This window comes from Neophocaena asiaeorientalis, unplaced genomic scaffold (assembly GCF_003031525.2).
Source record: "Neophocaena asiaeorientalis asiaeorientalis breed wild unplaced genomic scaffold, Neophocaena_asiaeorientalis_V1.1 scaffold204, whole genome shotgun sequence".
Lineage (NCBI taxonomy): Eukaryota > Metazoa > Chordata > Mammalia > Artiodactyla > Phocoenidae > Neophocaena > Neophocaena asiaeorientalis.
In genome coordinates this window covers 3,466,372-3,482,830 of record NW_020173922.1, presented here as the reverse complement: position 1 = coordinate 3,482,830, position 16,459 = coordinate 3,466,372, and the positions used below count along the sequence as shown (strand labels likewise).

At 36.9% G+C, this 16,459-nt stretch overlaps 1 protein-coding gene across 1 annotated transcript in view; it reads left to right on the top strand.

The window, feature by feature from the left end:
- The window catches only part of NME5 (NME/NM23 family member 5), a 27,156-nt gene that overhangs the window by 5,055 nt on the left and 5,642 nt on the right, over positions 1-16,459 (top strand). Inside the window, exons 3-5 of the mRNA XM_024752440.1 lie at positions 2,116-2,321; positions 2,987-3,087; positions 11,234-11,352. Of these exons, the coding sequence (XP_024608208.1) occupies positions 2,116-2,321; positions 2,987-3,087; positions 11,234-11,352 (426 nt within the window). The remainder of the gene's footprint in view (positions 1-2,115; positions 2,322-2,986; positions 3,088-11,233; positions 11,353-16,459) is intronic.

Here is a 16,459-nt window from a genome sequence, read left to right as displayed (position 1 = left end):
GCCCCTTTTTTTTTTTTTTTTTTTTTTAAAGTACTGTAACTGATCCTTGACTAGTGAGAATGTTATGTTTGTCCAGTAGAGCCTGTTCATAGCATTGCTGACCTACCTAGTAAGCATCTCTACAAGATTCTTGCTCTGGGCAGTTTAGATCCCTCTCTACAAACCAAGCAATTTTATCAAGTTTCTGAAACTTGAAGACACATGATAGTTTTGGAAGGGACTTTAAGAGGTAGGTCACTTGGTAAAATTCACACTGTACTTTCAGGAAAATCTAACCCATTTTATTTTATTTAGTTAGTTAAATAAATATATTTATTTATTTTTGGCTGCATTGGGCCTTCATTGCTGCGCTTGGGCTATTCTTTAGTTGCGGCGAGCGGGGGCTGCTCTTTGTTGCAGTACACGGGTTTCTCATTGCAGTGGTTTCTCATTGCGGAGCATGGGCTCTAGGCACGTGGGCTTCAGTAGTTGTGGCACACAGGCTCAGTAGTTGTGGCTCACGGACTCTAGAGCACAGGCTCAGTAGTTGTGGCGCACGGGCTTCGTTGCTCCACGGCACGTGGGATCTTCCCAGACCAGGGCTCAAACCCATGTCTCCTGCATCGGCAGGCAGATTCTTAACCACTGCGCCACCAGGGAAGCCCTCTAACCCATTTTAGAAAGATAGATATCTGCCTTAATCTTGGAGATTTTTAGCCTTCCCCTAGTAATTTATCTCCATGTCTCATCATCCTTACTCCAGCAAGTTTTCCTTGATGTCTACCTTGAATCCCTCTATTCTATTTTGAGCCCTTTCCCTCCTGATCCACCTTTAGTGGATTTGATAAACAGTAGTAATGGAGTGATTTTTTAAAAAATGTACTCAAGGGACCTCCCTGGTGGCGCAGTGGTTAAGAACCCGCCTGCCGATGCAGGGGACACGGGTTCGAGCCCTGGTCCGGGAAGATCCCACATGCCACGGAGCAACTAAGCCTGTGCACCACAACTACTGAGCCCGCACTCTAGAGCCACAACTACTGAGCCCACCTGCCACAACTCCTGAAGCCCATGTGCCTAGAGCCTGTGCTCCTCAACAAGAGAAGCCACCGCAACGAGAAGCCCGTGCGTGGCGACAAAGAGTAGCCCCCTCTTGCCACAACTAGAGAAAAGCCCGTGCGCAGCAACGAAGACCCAACGCAGCCAAAAATAAATAAATAAATAAGATATACTCAAATAGTTGCTCTTAGGGAAAATGTGATGCTTTCTAATTGGAAGAATGACTGACTCAGCTTCTATGGTTTTTAAAATTTAATAATTCATATAGTTTCTCATTTGTGAACAAACTTAACATTTATTTGTCCCAAACATTTCATATTCTTTCAAATTAACAAACTTAATGCTAACTAATTATTCTTAAGATCATAGTGAATCAACATATTTATGGCAGAACCGGAATAAAGAATATACAACTTTCATGTTCAAGTGAAAAACTTGTTTACTGCATCATTATACTTCATACTATTTCTAAATACCATAATGAGACCCGCTCCCTAAAATATGTAGGAAAATTTCACAATGAATAGGAAAATATCACAAATAGGGAAAGATGAATTTGGAATATTTACGTGGGTCTCTCACTATTGTGGCCTCTCCCGTTGCAGAGCACAGGCTCCGCATGCGCAGGCTCAGCAGCCATGGCTCACGAGCCCAGCCGCTCCGTGGCATGTGGGATCTTCCCGGACCGGGGCACGAACCCGTGTCCCCTGCATCGGCAGGCGGACTCTCAACCACTGTGCCACCAGGGAAGCCCCTCAATTTTGTTGCTTTGTACAAAGTATGTATTAACAGAATATTGATGATTGGCGTGTTTTTACTTTAAGAAGGAGATATGATGAATTTGTCATTAACATACCATATGTTGAAAGAGGCTGCCCAACAGGAATAGTTTTTCTTAAGTAGGTTAAATAATTCTTATTTACAGCCTACATTTAACTTTCTTATCTTGCCCTTTGTTCATAATACAAAAATAAATCTCAAATTTGTGGTCAGATTGGTACTAATTTCAAGTTATTAATGACTTAATGAGGTATTATTGAACTGTCAATAAAGCTTTTGTTGATTTTGTTTCTCTTTTAGAGAAGAAAACTGCATCTCAGCCCTGAGCACTGTAGTAACTTTTATGTGGAACAGTATGGGAAAATGTTTTTCCCCAATTTAACAGCTTACATGAGTTCTGGACCACTTGTTGCCATGATATTAGCTAGACTTAAAGCCATCTCTTACTGGAAAGAACTCTTGGGACCAAGTAATAGCTTAGTAGCTAAGGAGACACACCCAGACAGGTAACTTTCCTGGGGGAAAAATGGAATCCAACTATGAAAGTGAAAAAAAAAATCTGATTTCACTGTAATAGGAATTTCCTTTAATTTGAAAGTTTTCCTAAATAACCTGATTTTTTTTGGTGGTGGTGGAGGGCTGGGTGGGGGAGGTCCATTTTGTGTTTTAACTACTTAAATGTGTATTTTAATATCAAATACCACAAAAGGTCTCAGAGAATTTTGATTTATGGTTGACTAGCCTTATTTTTCTCTCATCCTTGAACTATACTGCCACTGGTGTAGGATTTTTCATGGGAAAATTGGTATGGTATTTTATAGAATATTGGTAATGCAGGACCAGAAACTCAGATTTTCAGCATTATCATTAATGTCTGGAAACCAGAGGGCATTGAGTTCTTGCACTTTGAAAATGCATTGCTTTTTCAGTTGTCACAAAACAACACCTCTTTTTCACCCAGGTAACTCTTATTTTTCCAGTGTATCCCTCCCACAGATTTAAATATACTTGACCCTCATGTAGATAGATTTATGCTTAAATTCAAAATAGATTAAGACCTCCATATGTGAGAAGTGGCGATGCTTCTGTAAAATTCCTAAATAGAATGCATATGTAAAAAGTAAAGAAGGTATGTCAGATTGGATGGTCATCATCTCTAACTTGCTTTTAGTCTAAGGGCAATTTATGGCACAGATGAGCTAAGGAATGCACTTCATGGAAGTAATGATTTTGCTGCAGCAGAAAGAGAAATGCGATTCATGTTTCCTGCAGGTGAGTTACAGATGAGTAATTAGTTGCATCTGCTTGTTTGCTTTCTCTTTTATTTTGGAGATGAAGCTGGGAAGGAAGATAACAGGGTTTTTCTCCAGTATATTCTGTCATATTTTCAAGTTGTAGTTACTTAACTTGAAGCCAAGAGTAGAAAACATTTTTCTCACAACTAAATTGTGACCTCTAGGGAATATTTTGAGAAGAGTTTACTTTTTTTTCTTTCTTTTCTCTTGGGTTTTTCTTCTTCTGTGTTGTAATTCCTTTTAGTTATCCCTAAATGCATCAGTCAAATTTGTTACACTTGAAAAAAGAATCTTCTTTGGAAATTATGACTGATTTGCCATTTTCTCTAACAGTTTACTGTTTGTTAACAAACTCATGGCTTTATGAAATTAATAGTTCTCAGGCCCTCTTTTTGTTTCCAACCTGTTATGAAAGTTATAAACCTTTTATAAGTGGGTATAATAAGGAGCAGCAATAAGTTTTTAGTTTATTTTCAGTAATATTTTTAGAGCAGAAAGGAATTTTGGTGATTTTCATTATAAAGAAAAGTCAAAGCATTGGGCAATTTTGAATTTTTTTTGGCTTTTTTTTTTTCTCTAAGTAATTTAGACCTGTTCCTCAGTATTTTCTGCTGAAGATTTATTCAAAGAAAATTGAAAATTGTCTTGGAGATTTAAAAGTTCAGATTTTTGAACAAAAATTGTTTTAAAGATATCTATACACAAAAAGGATTTGCCTACTACATACTTTATTTCTGTGACAGAAATTTCTGTCGTATCCATCCCATTAAGATATTTTTTTTGTTGGAACTGTTTATTGTGGAATATTTACACAAAAGTAGATAGCATGGTATAATAAACCCCTAATGAACCCATCACCCAGCTTCAACAATTTTGGTCAGTCTTTTTTTTTTCTAATTGAAGTATAGTTGGTTTAGTTCAGTATTATTTCATCTATAACCCCTGCTCCTACTTTTCCTGCTTCCATATTATTTTGGAGCACATCTTAAACATGAGATGTCTTTTTAATGTGGTAGATCTTTAGATTTAGTCCTACTAGTGAATTAGACTTTTCCTCTTTAGCTTTTAACTAAAATAGAGTTAAAAGCTAATTTATCTTAAGTAGAAGATATTTTTGGAAGCACTTCTTACTCATAGGGTTATATCCCTAAACTGTTATTTTAGATTGATTTTACCATGAGTTAATCCTCTAGATATAGTTAGACATTTGAGAAGCAGCAGTTGTAGGATAAAGATAAATGATTTATTACCTACTACCTTGCAGATCTCTTGCTATGAGAATGTGAAGTTCTTGAGAGAAAGTTCTCAGAGTTTATGATATGAACTCCCTCTTGCTTAGCAGTCAGTCAGGAACTATATGCAAAAGCCTATATGATGAGGAGTCACTAAAACAAGTTACAAAGATATTCTAAAATATATTCCTAATCCTTGAAAAAGCTAGTGCTCTTCCCTTCCCTTTTAATAGGGATGGCTGATTCAAAGCTTTGCTATATTCCATTCATTCAACAAATTTATTGAGTTAACTACTGTGTGCCAGAAATACAAAGATGAATAAGATGTCTCTGCTCTTTTCAAGAAGACTGTATTTTAAAAGTCTATAAAAATAAATATACAATGCAGTATATAAATTATGCCATGAAAAAGCTTTTAAAAGTACATTGAGGGCTTCCCTGGTGGCGCAGTGGTTGAGAGTCCGCCTGCCGATTCTGGGGACGCGGGTTCGTGCCCCCGTCCGGGAGGATCCCACATGCCGCGGAGCGGCTGGGCCCGTGAGCCACGGCCACTGAGCTAGCGTGTCTGGAGCCTGTGCTCCACAACGGGAGAGGCCACAACAGTGAGAGGCCCGCGTACCGCAAAAAAAAAAAAAAAAAAAGTACATTGAAAGTTTATCTATGTAAGAAACATGAAAACACTTTTTAGTTTCTCATTAATTCATCCAGCCCTATTGTCAAAAATCAGTTGGCCATAAATGTAAGAATCTAATTCTAGATTCTCACTTCTGCTTCATTGATCTTTATTGTCTATCCTTAATATCAGTACCATACAGTCTTAATTATTGTGGTTTCATAATAGGTTTTGAAATCAGGTTAGTGGAAGTCCTCCAACTTCCAAATAATAAGTGGTCAGAGACAAATAATAAATGGTCAGCAAAAACAGAGAAACAAACAATCCAAAATTGAAGTTAAGGAAACAGTTTTATTCACAATAGCATCAAAAATAAGATATTTAATAATAAATTTAACAAAAGAATTGAAATTCTTGTGCACTGAAAAGCACAACATGTTGCTGAGAGAAATTCAAGAATATCTAAATAAATAGACATCCCTTGTTCCTGGAAGAGTCAATATTGTCAAGATGGCAGTTCTCTCCAAATTGATAAATTTAATACAGTCCCTATAAAAGTCTATGAATGCTTTTATGTAGAAATTGACAAGCTGATTCTAAAATTTATATGGAATTGCAAAGGATCTAGAAGAGCTAAAACAATTCTGAAAACAAAGAACAAAGTTGGAGGACCTCCACTAACCTGATTTCAAAACCTATTATCAAACCACAATAATTAAGGCAGTATGGTCCTGACATAAGGGTAGACATAAAGATCAATGAAGCAGAAATGAGAATCTAGAATTAGATTCTTACATTTATGTACAATTGATGTTCGACAAAAGTATGTAGAAAATTTGATGGGGAGAGGGTGGGCTCTTCAACGAATGGTGCAGAGACAACTGGATACCCACATGCAAAAACAAACAAAACAACTTAGACCCTTGGTTCACACCACACACAAAATTTAACTCAACATGGATCATCAACCTAAACATAAGAGCTAAAAACGTCTAGAAGAAAATATAAAAAATCTTCATTACCTTGAGTTGGACAAAGCTCTTAAATATGACATCAAAAGTATGATCTATAAAGGAAAATATTGATAAATTGGACTACATCAAAATTCAAAGCTTTTCTTCTTTAAAAGCCATCATTAAGAGTATGAAAAAGGGGGCTTCCCTGGTGGCGCAGTGGTTGAGAGTCCACCTGCCGATGCAGGGGACACGGGATCGTGCCCCGGTCCGGGAAGATCCCACATGCCGCGGAGCGGCTGGGCCCGTGAGCCATGGCCGCTGAGCCTGCGCGTCCGGAGCCTGTGCTCCGCAACAGGAGAAGCCACCACAGTGAGAGGCCCGCGTACCGCAAAAAAATAATAATAATAAAAATTAAAAAAAAAAAAAAAAATAAAAAAAAAAAAAATTAAAAAAAGAGGATGAAAAGGGGACTTCCCTAGTGGCACAGTGGTTAAGAATCCACCTGACAATGCAGAGGACATGGGTTCTATCCCTGGTCCAGGAAGATCCCACATGCCATGGAGCAACTAACCCCGTGCACCACAACTACTGAGCCTGCACGCTATAGCCTGCAAACTACAAATACTGAGCCCATGGAAGCCCACATGCCTAGAGCCCGTGCTCTGCAACAACAGAAGCCACTGCAATGAGAAGCATGCGCACCGCAGTGAAGAGTAGCCCCCCCGCTCACCACAACTAAAGAAAACCCACACGTGGCAACAAAGACCCAATGCAGCCAAAAATAAATAAATAAATAAATATTTTTTTAAAGTATGAAAAGATAACGACAGACTGGGAGAAGATATTTGCAAATGATATATCAGGTAAAGCACTTGTATCCAGAATATATAAAGAACTTTTACAATTCAATACTAAGACAAACAACTGAATTAAAAACTGGGCAAAAGAATTGAATAGGCATTTCACAAAAGAAGATGAATGGCTAATAAGCACATGAAAAAGTGCTCAACATAATTAATCATTGGGGAAATGCAAATTGAAACAATGAGATACCACCTGCATACCCACTAGAATGGCTATAATCAATGGCAAGGGTATAGAGATACTGGCATTCTCCATACATTATTGTAAAATGGTACAGCCACTTTGGGAAACAGTTTGGTGATTTCTTAAAATGTTAACACATCCACGTAACATGTAACTCCACTACCAGTTCTACTCCTGGCAGCATGTACCCACACAAGAGATATGAAAACATAACTCTACTTAAACACATGTGAATATTCATGGTAGCATTATTTACTACAGCACCAAACTGGAAACAATCCAACTGTTCACCAATGGATAAACAGCATTTAGTATAGCCATACAGCCATACAATGGAATACTACTCAACAATTAAAAGGAACAGACTCCTGATACATGCTACAACATGGGTGAACCTCAAAACATTATGCAAAGTAGAAGAATCCAGGCACAAAAGACCATATATTATATGATCCATTTATCGGAAATGTCCAGTAAAGATGTTTTTAGAAACAGAAAGAAGCTTCATGGTTGCCAAGGGCTGGGGGTGGGAGTGGTAGTGGTGAATTGCAAATGAATACAAGGAAACATTTTTGCGATGATGGAAGTTTTCTAAAGCTGGACTGCAGTTAGGATCACACAATTATAAGTTTATTAAATAAGTTGTATACTTCAGTGGAAGAATTTCATGATAAGGGAATTATACCTCAATAAAACTTTAAAAAATAAAATTATAAAAAATAGATGAGGTTTCTGCTTTCTTGGAGTTTATAGTTTAGTGTTCAAAAGATAGCCACTAAACAATAATTACCTATATAATTGCATAGTTATTATCTAACAGTTGCATAGTTATTGTGTGGTAAGTACTATATGGCAATTAGAGGGTATCATGAGAGACTGGTAACAAGACAGGCCCGACTGAGGAGTGACATTTTAGTTGAGATCCAAAGGATAAATAGTGGTTAACCAGAGAAAGGGAAGAACATTCTAGCAGAAGAACAGCAAGTGCTCAAGTGATGAGCAGGAAAGAATATGGTACATGGCACATATATAAACTGAAAGATCTGAAGGAAGAGACACTAAGATGAGGTTGAAGAGGTAAATAGAGGACACATAGTGTAGTCAGTGGGCCAATGTATGGAATTCTGTCCTGAATATAAGTGCAGTAAGGAATCAATGAAGCAAGAAGCAAGAAGAACCACAGTCCTGCAGCCTGTGGAACAAAAAACACATTCACAGAAAGGAAAGATGAAAATGCAGAGGGCTATGTACCAGATAAAGAAACAAGATAACACCCCAGAAAAGTACTTATGGTCAACTAATCTATGACAAAGGAGCCAAGGGTATACAATGGAGAAAAGACAGTCTCTTCAATAAGTGGTGCTGCGAAAACTGGACAGCTACATGTAAAAGAATGAAATTAGAACACTCCCTAACACCATACACAAAAATAAACTCAAAATGGATTCGCGGCCTAAATGTAAGACTGGACACTATAAAACTCTTAGAAGAAAACATAGGAAGAACACTCTTTGACATAAATCACAGCAAGACCTTTTTTGATCCACCTCCTAGAGTAATGGAAATAAAAACAAAAATAAACAAATGGGACCTAATGAAACTTCAAACCTTTTGCACAGCAAAGTAAACTACAAACAAGATGAAAAGACAACCCTCAGAATGGCAGAAAATATTTGCAAATGAATCAATGGACAAAGGATTAATCTCCAAAATATATAAACAGCTCATGCAGCTCAATATTAAAAAAACAACCCAATCCAAAAATGGGCAGAAGACCTAAATATACATTTCTCTAAAGAAGACATACAGATGGCCAAGAAGCACATGAAAAGCTGCTCAGCATTACTAGTTATTAGCGAAATGCAAATCAAAACTACAATGAGGTAACACCTCACACCAGTTAGAATGGGCACCATCAGAAAATCTACAAACAACAAATGCTGGAGAGGGTGTGGAGGAAAGGGAACCCTCTTGCACTCTTGGTGGGAATGTAAATTGATATGGCCACTATGGAGAACATTATGGAGGTTCCTTCAAAACCTAAAAATAGAATTACCATATGATCCAGCAATCCCACTACTGTGCATATACCCAGAGAAAACCGTAATTCAAAAAGACACATGCACCCCAATGTTCACTGCAGCACTATTTACAATAGCCAGGTCATGGAAGCAACCTAAATGCCCATTGACAGATGAATGGATAAAGAAGATGTGGTACATATATACAATGGAATATTACTCAGCCATAAAAAGGAACGAAATTGAGTCATTTGTTGAGACGTGGATGCATCTAGAGACTGTCACACAGAGTGAAGTAAGTCAGGAAGAGAAAAACAAATATCGTATATTAACGCATATATGTGGGACCTAGAAAAATGGTACAGATGAACTGGTTTGCAGGGCAGAAATTGAGACACAGATGTAGAGCACAAATGTATGGACACCAAGGGAGGAAAGTGGCAGGGGGTGTGGTGGTGTGATGAATTGGGCGATTGGGATTGACATGTATACACTACAATGTATAAAATGGATACCTAATAAGAACCTGATGTATTAAAAAAACCCCAGGGGCTTCCCTGGTGGCGCAGTGGTTGAGAGTCCGCCTGCCGATGAAGGGGACGCGGGTTCGTGCCCTGGTCCAGGAGGATCCCACATGCCGCGGAGCTGCTGGGCCCATGAGCCATGGCCGCTGAGTCTGCGGGTCTGGAGCCTGTGCTCCACAACGGGAGAGGCCACAACAGTGAGAGGCCCGCGTACTGCAAAAAAAAAAGAAAAAAAACAGAAAAAGAAGGAATCAGTGAAGCATTTTAAGGATGAAAGCGACATAATCAGATTTTCATTTTTATTTTTTTTCAGATTTTCATTTTTAAAATAATATAAAAGGACCTGGGGCCAGTGAACATGATAAACGTTGTCTTAACATGGTCTTACAGAGTAGAAGAGACAGATGACAAATATTTATATCATCAAAATAAAACAGAATTATTACAGTAATCAGTGTAATAAAGGGTAGTATCATGAGACTAATAGGAAAGGAGCCTGTTACCCAATACCTGTGAGACTTCTCCCAGTTCTTCATGGCATCCTGGCAAATGACTCCCATTGTTAGTCTTTGTCTCATTGAGACTGAGCCTATACACATATACATACAGTCATACAGAAATTATCCTCCCACCTTCCTTTGCCTTCAGTCAATGAGGATTTAGATCTGAACACATGAGACTAGTTGCTTTGCTTTCTTATCTTTATCAAAAGTAGCACATTGGGACTTCCTTCGTGGCGCAGTGGTTAAGAATCTGCCTGCCAATGCAAGGGACATGGGTTCAAGCCCTGGTCTGGGAAGATCCCACATGCCACGGAGCAACTAAGCCCGTGAGCCACAACTACTGAGCCTGCGAGCCACAACTACTGAAGCCCGCGCACCTAGAGCCCATGCTCTGCAACAAGAGAGGCCACCACAGTGAGAAGCCCGTTCACCACAACGAAGAATAGTTCCACTTGCCACAACTGGAAAAGGCCTGTGTGCAGCAACGAAAACCTAGCTCAGCAAAAAATAAATTAAAAAATTTATTTAAAAAAAAAAAGCACATTGATGGAGATCAACCTCAAAAGACCTATGAAGAGTTATACATTTCTTTCTGGTAGAAATATATTTTTTGTTGTACTGCAAGTCTGGTTCACCTACATAGTGTTCAAAAAAGCACACTAAAATTTCCCTAAATCTTACATTATTTATTTTAAAACCTGAAAAATAAGAGCAGGAATATTCAGACTATTATAGAAATAGGTTTTATGTGTATATTCAGTAGTCTGTAAGAGAGCAAGAAGCATGTATTATTCACTGTTGTATCTGTAACACTTTGCAAAATGCCTACCATTTTGTTGACAGGAGTTAATTTTTGTGATGAATTAATCTCCTAGATTATACACATTCTTCATATTTTTCTTTTTCATAACATTGTCCATTATGTATTTACTGTAAACAACATGGAAATGTAAATGCAGAAGAGGAGATTGTTGAAAATATCATCGGAATCTTATGTATGAGCACTGTCAGCATTTTAATGGTTTTTTTTGCCAGTCTTACTATTTTCTATATGTGTGTGCTTGTGTGTTTTTGAACAAAATATTAGGTATATAGTTCTGTTTCCTTTTTAAAAAAAAATAACTCTTAAGTATTTCTCATGCCATTAAAATTTATTTGAAGGTGTCCTTTTTAATGATTGTGTAATATTTCATCATTTATATTAGCTTTAATCATTTGTATTTGCAGTGATTGTTGAGCCCATTCCAGTTGGACAAGCTGCTAAGGACTATTTAAATGTGCATGTAATGCCAACTCTGCTTAAAGGACTTGCAGAGCTTTGTAAGCAAAAACCAGCAGATCCTTTTGTAAGAAATCTTCTTATTCATACTAAACAATATTGTCTATAGTTTTCATAGTTAAAATATTATATTCTTTGAAACATATTGAGAGTCATTTAAAAAAACTTTATATACATTTTAGATACTTCATTTTATATAACTTTTGATTATAGTTGACCCTTGAGAGTCGGGGTTAGGGGCACTGACCCTTTGTGCAGTCAAAAATCTGACATAAAACTTATAGCAGACCCTCGTATCCTCATTTCCTCTGTATCTGTGATTCTGCATCCTGAGTTCAGCCAGATTTTTACTATTGGAAAAAGTCTGCGTGTAAGTGGACCCCCCGCAGTTCAAACCTATGTTGCTCAAGGGTCAGTTGTACTTATTTTCTTGCTGTGTTTTAACTCTTAAAAAAAAATTCTTCCTAAGTACATTTTCAGTCATTGCATCCTTTCATTGCTGAGCATTGTTTTTGTATATAATTTATATAATCAAATGATAAAATTATTTACTTGAATTGTGTTCAACATTTTTGTTTCTCATGCTATCTAAATTTTTTTAACAGAAAACATTTATTCACATACCTAGAGGCCTCAACATTGCTCATTCAGGGGGAAGAATGGTTGAGCATGAGGACCTAGGATGATTGTCCAGGGCCAAGTGTCAGCCGGGGTCCTTCTTTATAGATACTCCCACCCATCTGAGATAATCAAGGAAGGTTATTTTAATACCAGCCGTACCAAAATAATATCTCTAGCCTTTGTTAGCATTCTCAAAGGGAATCCCCTTTGGAAGACAAAAGATTTAATCTTTCCCACTAACATTACCACTTTTACCAAAAAGAAAAAGATTGACAGGTTATTTCTTTAATATGTCTTTCTTCATTGTGAAAATAGTATATTTTCATTTAGTAAGAAACCTGAAACTACTGAAAAATGTAAAGAAGAGAAGAAAAAGATACTCCTGGTTCCATTTCCTAAACATGGTCTCCCAAGTCATCTTGCTTAGATTCAGCTCTGACTCCAGACACCTAACCTCTCTCTGAGTCTCTTTATTCTCATCAATAAGATGTAGGTATATTGGCAACTGTCTACCTAGTAGGGATATTGTTAGGATTAAATGTATTAGTGCATGTAAAATTCTTAAGGTGCTTGGTGCGTAAGTGCTCAAACATTAGCTGCTGCTATTACTGGTCTTGTTTTGTTTTGGTTTTGTTTGGTTTGGTTTTTAAAGCCTATATCTCCAATGAAACTAATCCTGTTTAGTTTCAAAAAAACTAGTCCTGTTTTTTTTTCTTTGCCCAGATTTTATTTTTTTATATCACTACATATAAACACATATCCCATAAATATTGCTATATTTAAGTATATATTTTGTAGAGATTATTTTAATAGTTACATGATGTTTCTTCTGTTACCTTTACTATTCTTTTGCTGTTTGAGTTGTTTGCTATTATAAATACTGTAACAATAAACATCTCTGAGTATAACACTTTTCACACATTGAGATTATTTCATTTGGAAAGAGATCAAAAAGTCAAATTTAATTCAAAACATGAAATTAAAAAAAATTTTTATCCCTTAAAAAACATTTTTTAAGCTGTTTAATTTTTTGAATAAGCAATGTTGGAATATGGTATAAAATTAAAAAGTTCCAAAAGGATATATAGTGAAAAGTAACTCTCCATTCCATTCCTCTTCCTCAACTACCCAGTTGTTCCTTGGAGTTGATTATTGTTACCAGCTTCTAGTATATCCTTTCAGAGAAACTCTATACATATATAAGCATAAAATAAAATACTTATTATTTATATGTACTTAAAAACACATATAGATACAAATGCTAGCTACTAAACACACTATTTGACACTTTTTACCTTATATACTTAATATGTATTATAAATTATTAAATAGCACCATAAACAAAATTGCCCCATTTTAAAAGAACAACTTATAGCATTCTGTTTTATGGATTTTCTACAAATTTTTAAATTTTTTTTTGGCCGCGCAGCTTGTGGGATCTTAGTTCCCTGACCAGGGATTGAACCTATGCCCCCTTCAGTGGAAGGGCGGAGTCCTAACCACTGGACCTCCAGGGAATTCCCTACAATTTATTAATTAGTCACATATGGATGGTTGTTCAGGTTGTTTCCACTCTTTTGTTATTATAAACTGCTACAGTGAATATCTTCATTCATTTGTCAGCATACCATTTATTTGTAGAATAAATTCCTACAAATGAAAATACTAAGTCAAAAAGAATGTTATTTTGATGTTTTTGATATGTGCATTTTTTTTTTTTCAGTACGCGGGCCTCTCACTGTTGGGGCCTTTCCCACTGCGGAGCACAGGCTCCAGACCCGCAGGCTCAGTGGCCATGGCTCATGGGCCCAGCCGCTCTGCGGCATGTGGGATCCTCCTGGACCGCAGCACGAACCCGTGTCCCCTGCATCGGCAGGCGAACTCTCAACCACTGCGCCACCAGGGAAGCCCGATATGTGCATTTTTAATTTGGATAAATATTGCCAAATTACCTTTTGTAGTGGTTGTACCATTTTATACTCTGATCAAAAATGAATGAGAGGGGACTTCCCTGGTGGCGCAGTGGTTAAGAATCCACCTGCCAATGCAGGGGACACAGGTTCGAGCCCTGGTCCAGGAAGATCCCACATGCTATGGAGCAACTAAGCCCAAGAGCCACAACTACTGAGCCTGCACTCTACAGCCCGTGAGCCACAACTGCTGAGCCCATGTGCCACCATTACTGAAGCCTGCACTCTAGAGCCCGTGAGCTACAACTACTGAAGCCTGCGTGCCTAGAGCCTAAGCTCCGCAATAAGAGAAGCCACCACAATGAGAAGACCACGTGCAGCAACAAAGACCCAATGTAGCCAAAAATAAATTAATTAAATTTTAAAAAGTGAATGAGAGTACCTGATGTTTTTTCAAGTTTTGTGGGTTTTTTGTTTGTTTTTTTTTTTACCAATCTCAGGTGAAAAACGGTTATCTAGTAACTTAATTTGTATTTCTTTTGTTATGAGTGAGTTTGATTATCTTTTAGTATATGCTACTTAAAGCCATTTGCATTTCCTTTTCTGTGAACTTCCTACCCCAGGCCTTTGTCCATTTGCCAGCGCTTGATCATCTAGGTCTTTTTTTACTGTATTGGTACTCTCTATGTTTAAGAAATTAAACATATTTTAACCAACATATTTTGTTGGTTAGTAGATTTTCTCAGTTTATCACTATTTCCATGATATATTTTAATTTTTTTGTACTATATTTGTTGAGCTCTTTTATGCCTTCCAGGTTTCTGTTATATTTGAAGAACATTTTCTGTTTCAAGATTATAAGTAACATTCTCTCATTCTGCCTTCTAGTACTTTTTAATATTTCCTTTTTCTCCCCCCACGTATATGTCTTTGATCATCTGGAATATTTTTTTGCTATAGGGAGTGAGGTAGAGAGCCACATTTTATTTTATTTTCCACTTGGTTACTCAATTGACAAAAACCATTTATTGAACAGTATGTATTTTCTTCATCGATTTAAAAACCCACTGTTAATATATACTAAGTTCTTACATGCATTTAGTGGGTTTCTCTCTTTTTTTGTTTGTTAATTTCATCTGTTCATTTGTAAGTACCACATTGCTTTAAGTCTTATAGGTTTGTAATATATTTCAAAGTCAGTTCTAAACCTTTCAATTACTCTTTTCTCAGAATTTTCTTAATTTTGTTTTGCATTATTATTTCTAATGTGAATATTTTCAGTCACAATACATACTCTCACATTGCTTTCTTTTTTTAAAATAAATTTATTAAGTTAAAAACACTGGAGTGGGAGTGGGACTGATTTGATGAGAGGAAAAATAGATTAAAGATGGTAATTCAATTGTTTTAACTTCCATTCAGTTGTTTTAACCTCACACAATGGTGAGGTTAAACATTTCCCCCTATGTTTAGTTGTATTTCCTCCTTTGTGAATTGTCTGTTTATCTTTTGTCCAGTTATCTGTTGGAGTTTTGTATGAATTCCTTTTTTATTACTGAATTATAATTAATCTACAACACTATATTAGTTCCAGGTGCATGACATAGTGATTTGATATTTCTGTACACTACAGAATGATCACTATGATTAAGTCTAGTTACCACCTGTCACCATACAAAGTTATTGAAATGTTGTTGACTATATTCCCCATGTGGTACATGTCATCCCTGTGACATTTATTTTGTAACTAGAAGTTTATATCTCTTAATATCCCTGTCCTCTTTCACTTATCCCCAACCCCACTTCTCTCCGGCAATCACCTCTTTGTTCTATCTATGACTCTGTTTTGTTATATTTATTCATTTGTTTTGTTTGTAGACTCCACACATAAGTGAAATCATATGGTATTTGTCTTTCTCTGATTTATTTCACTAGTGTAATACCTTCTAGGTTTATCCATCTTGTTGCAAATGACAAATTTTCTTTTTTTTACGGTTGAGTAATATTCCATTGTGTGTGTGTGTGTGTGTGTACATATGTCACATCATTTTTTTTGAATTTTATTTTATTAATTTTTTATACAGCATGTTCTTATTATTCATCAGTTTTATACACATCAGTGTATACATGTCAATCTCAATCACCCAATTCAGCACACCCCCACTCCCACCACCTGCCGCTTTCCCGCCTTGGTGTCCATACGTTTGTTCTCTACATCTGGGTCTCAATTTCTTCCCTGCAAACCATTTCAACTGTACCAGTTTTCTAGCTTCCACATATATGCGTTAATATATGATATTTGTTTTTCTGACTTACTTCACTCTGACAGTCGCTAGATTCATCCACGTCTCAACAAATGACCCAATTTTGTTCTTTTTATGGCTGAGTAATATTCCGTTGTATATATGTACCACATCTTCTTTATCCATTCATCTGTTGATGGGCATTTAGGTTGCTTCCATGACCTGGCTATTGTAAATAGTGCTGCAGTGAACATTGGGGTGCACGTGTCTTTTTGAATTACGGTTTTCTCTGGGTATATGCCCATTAGTGGCATTGCTGGATCACATGGTAATTCTATTTTTAGTTTTTTAAGGAACCTCCATACTGTTCTCTGTAGTGGCTATATCAATTTACTTTCCC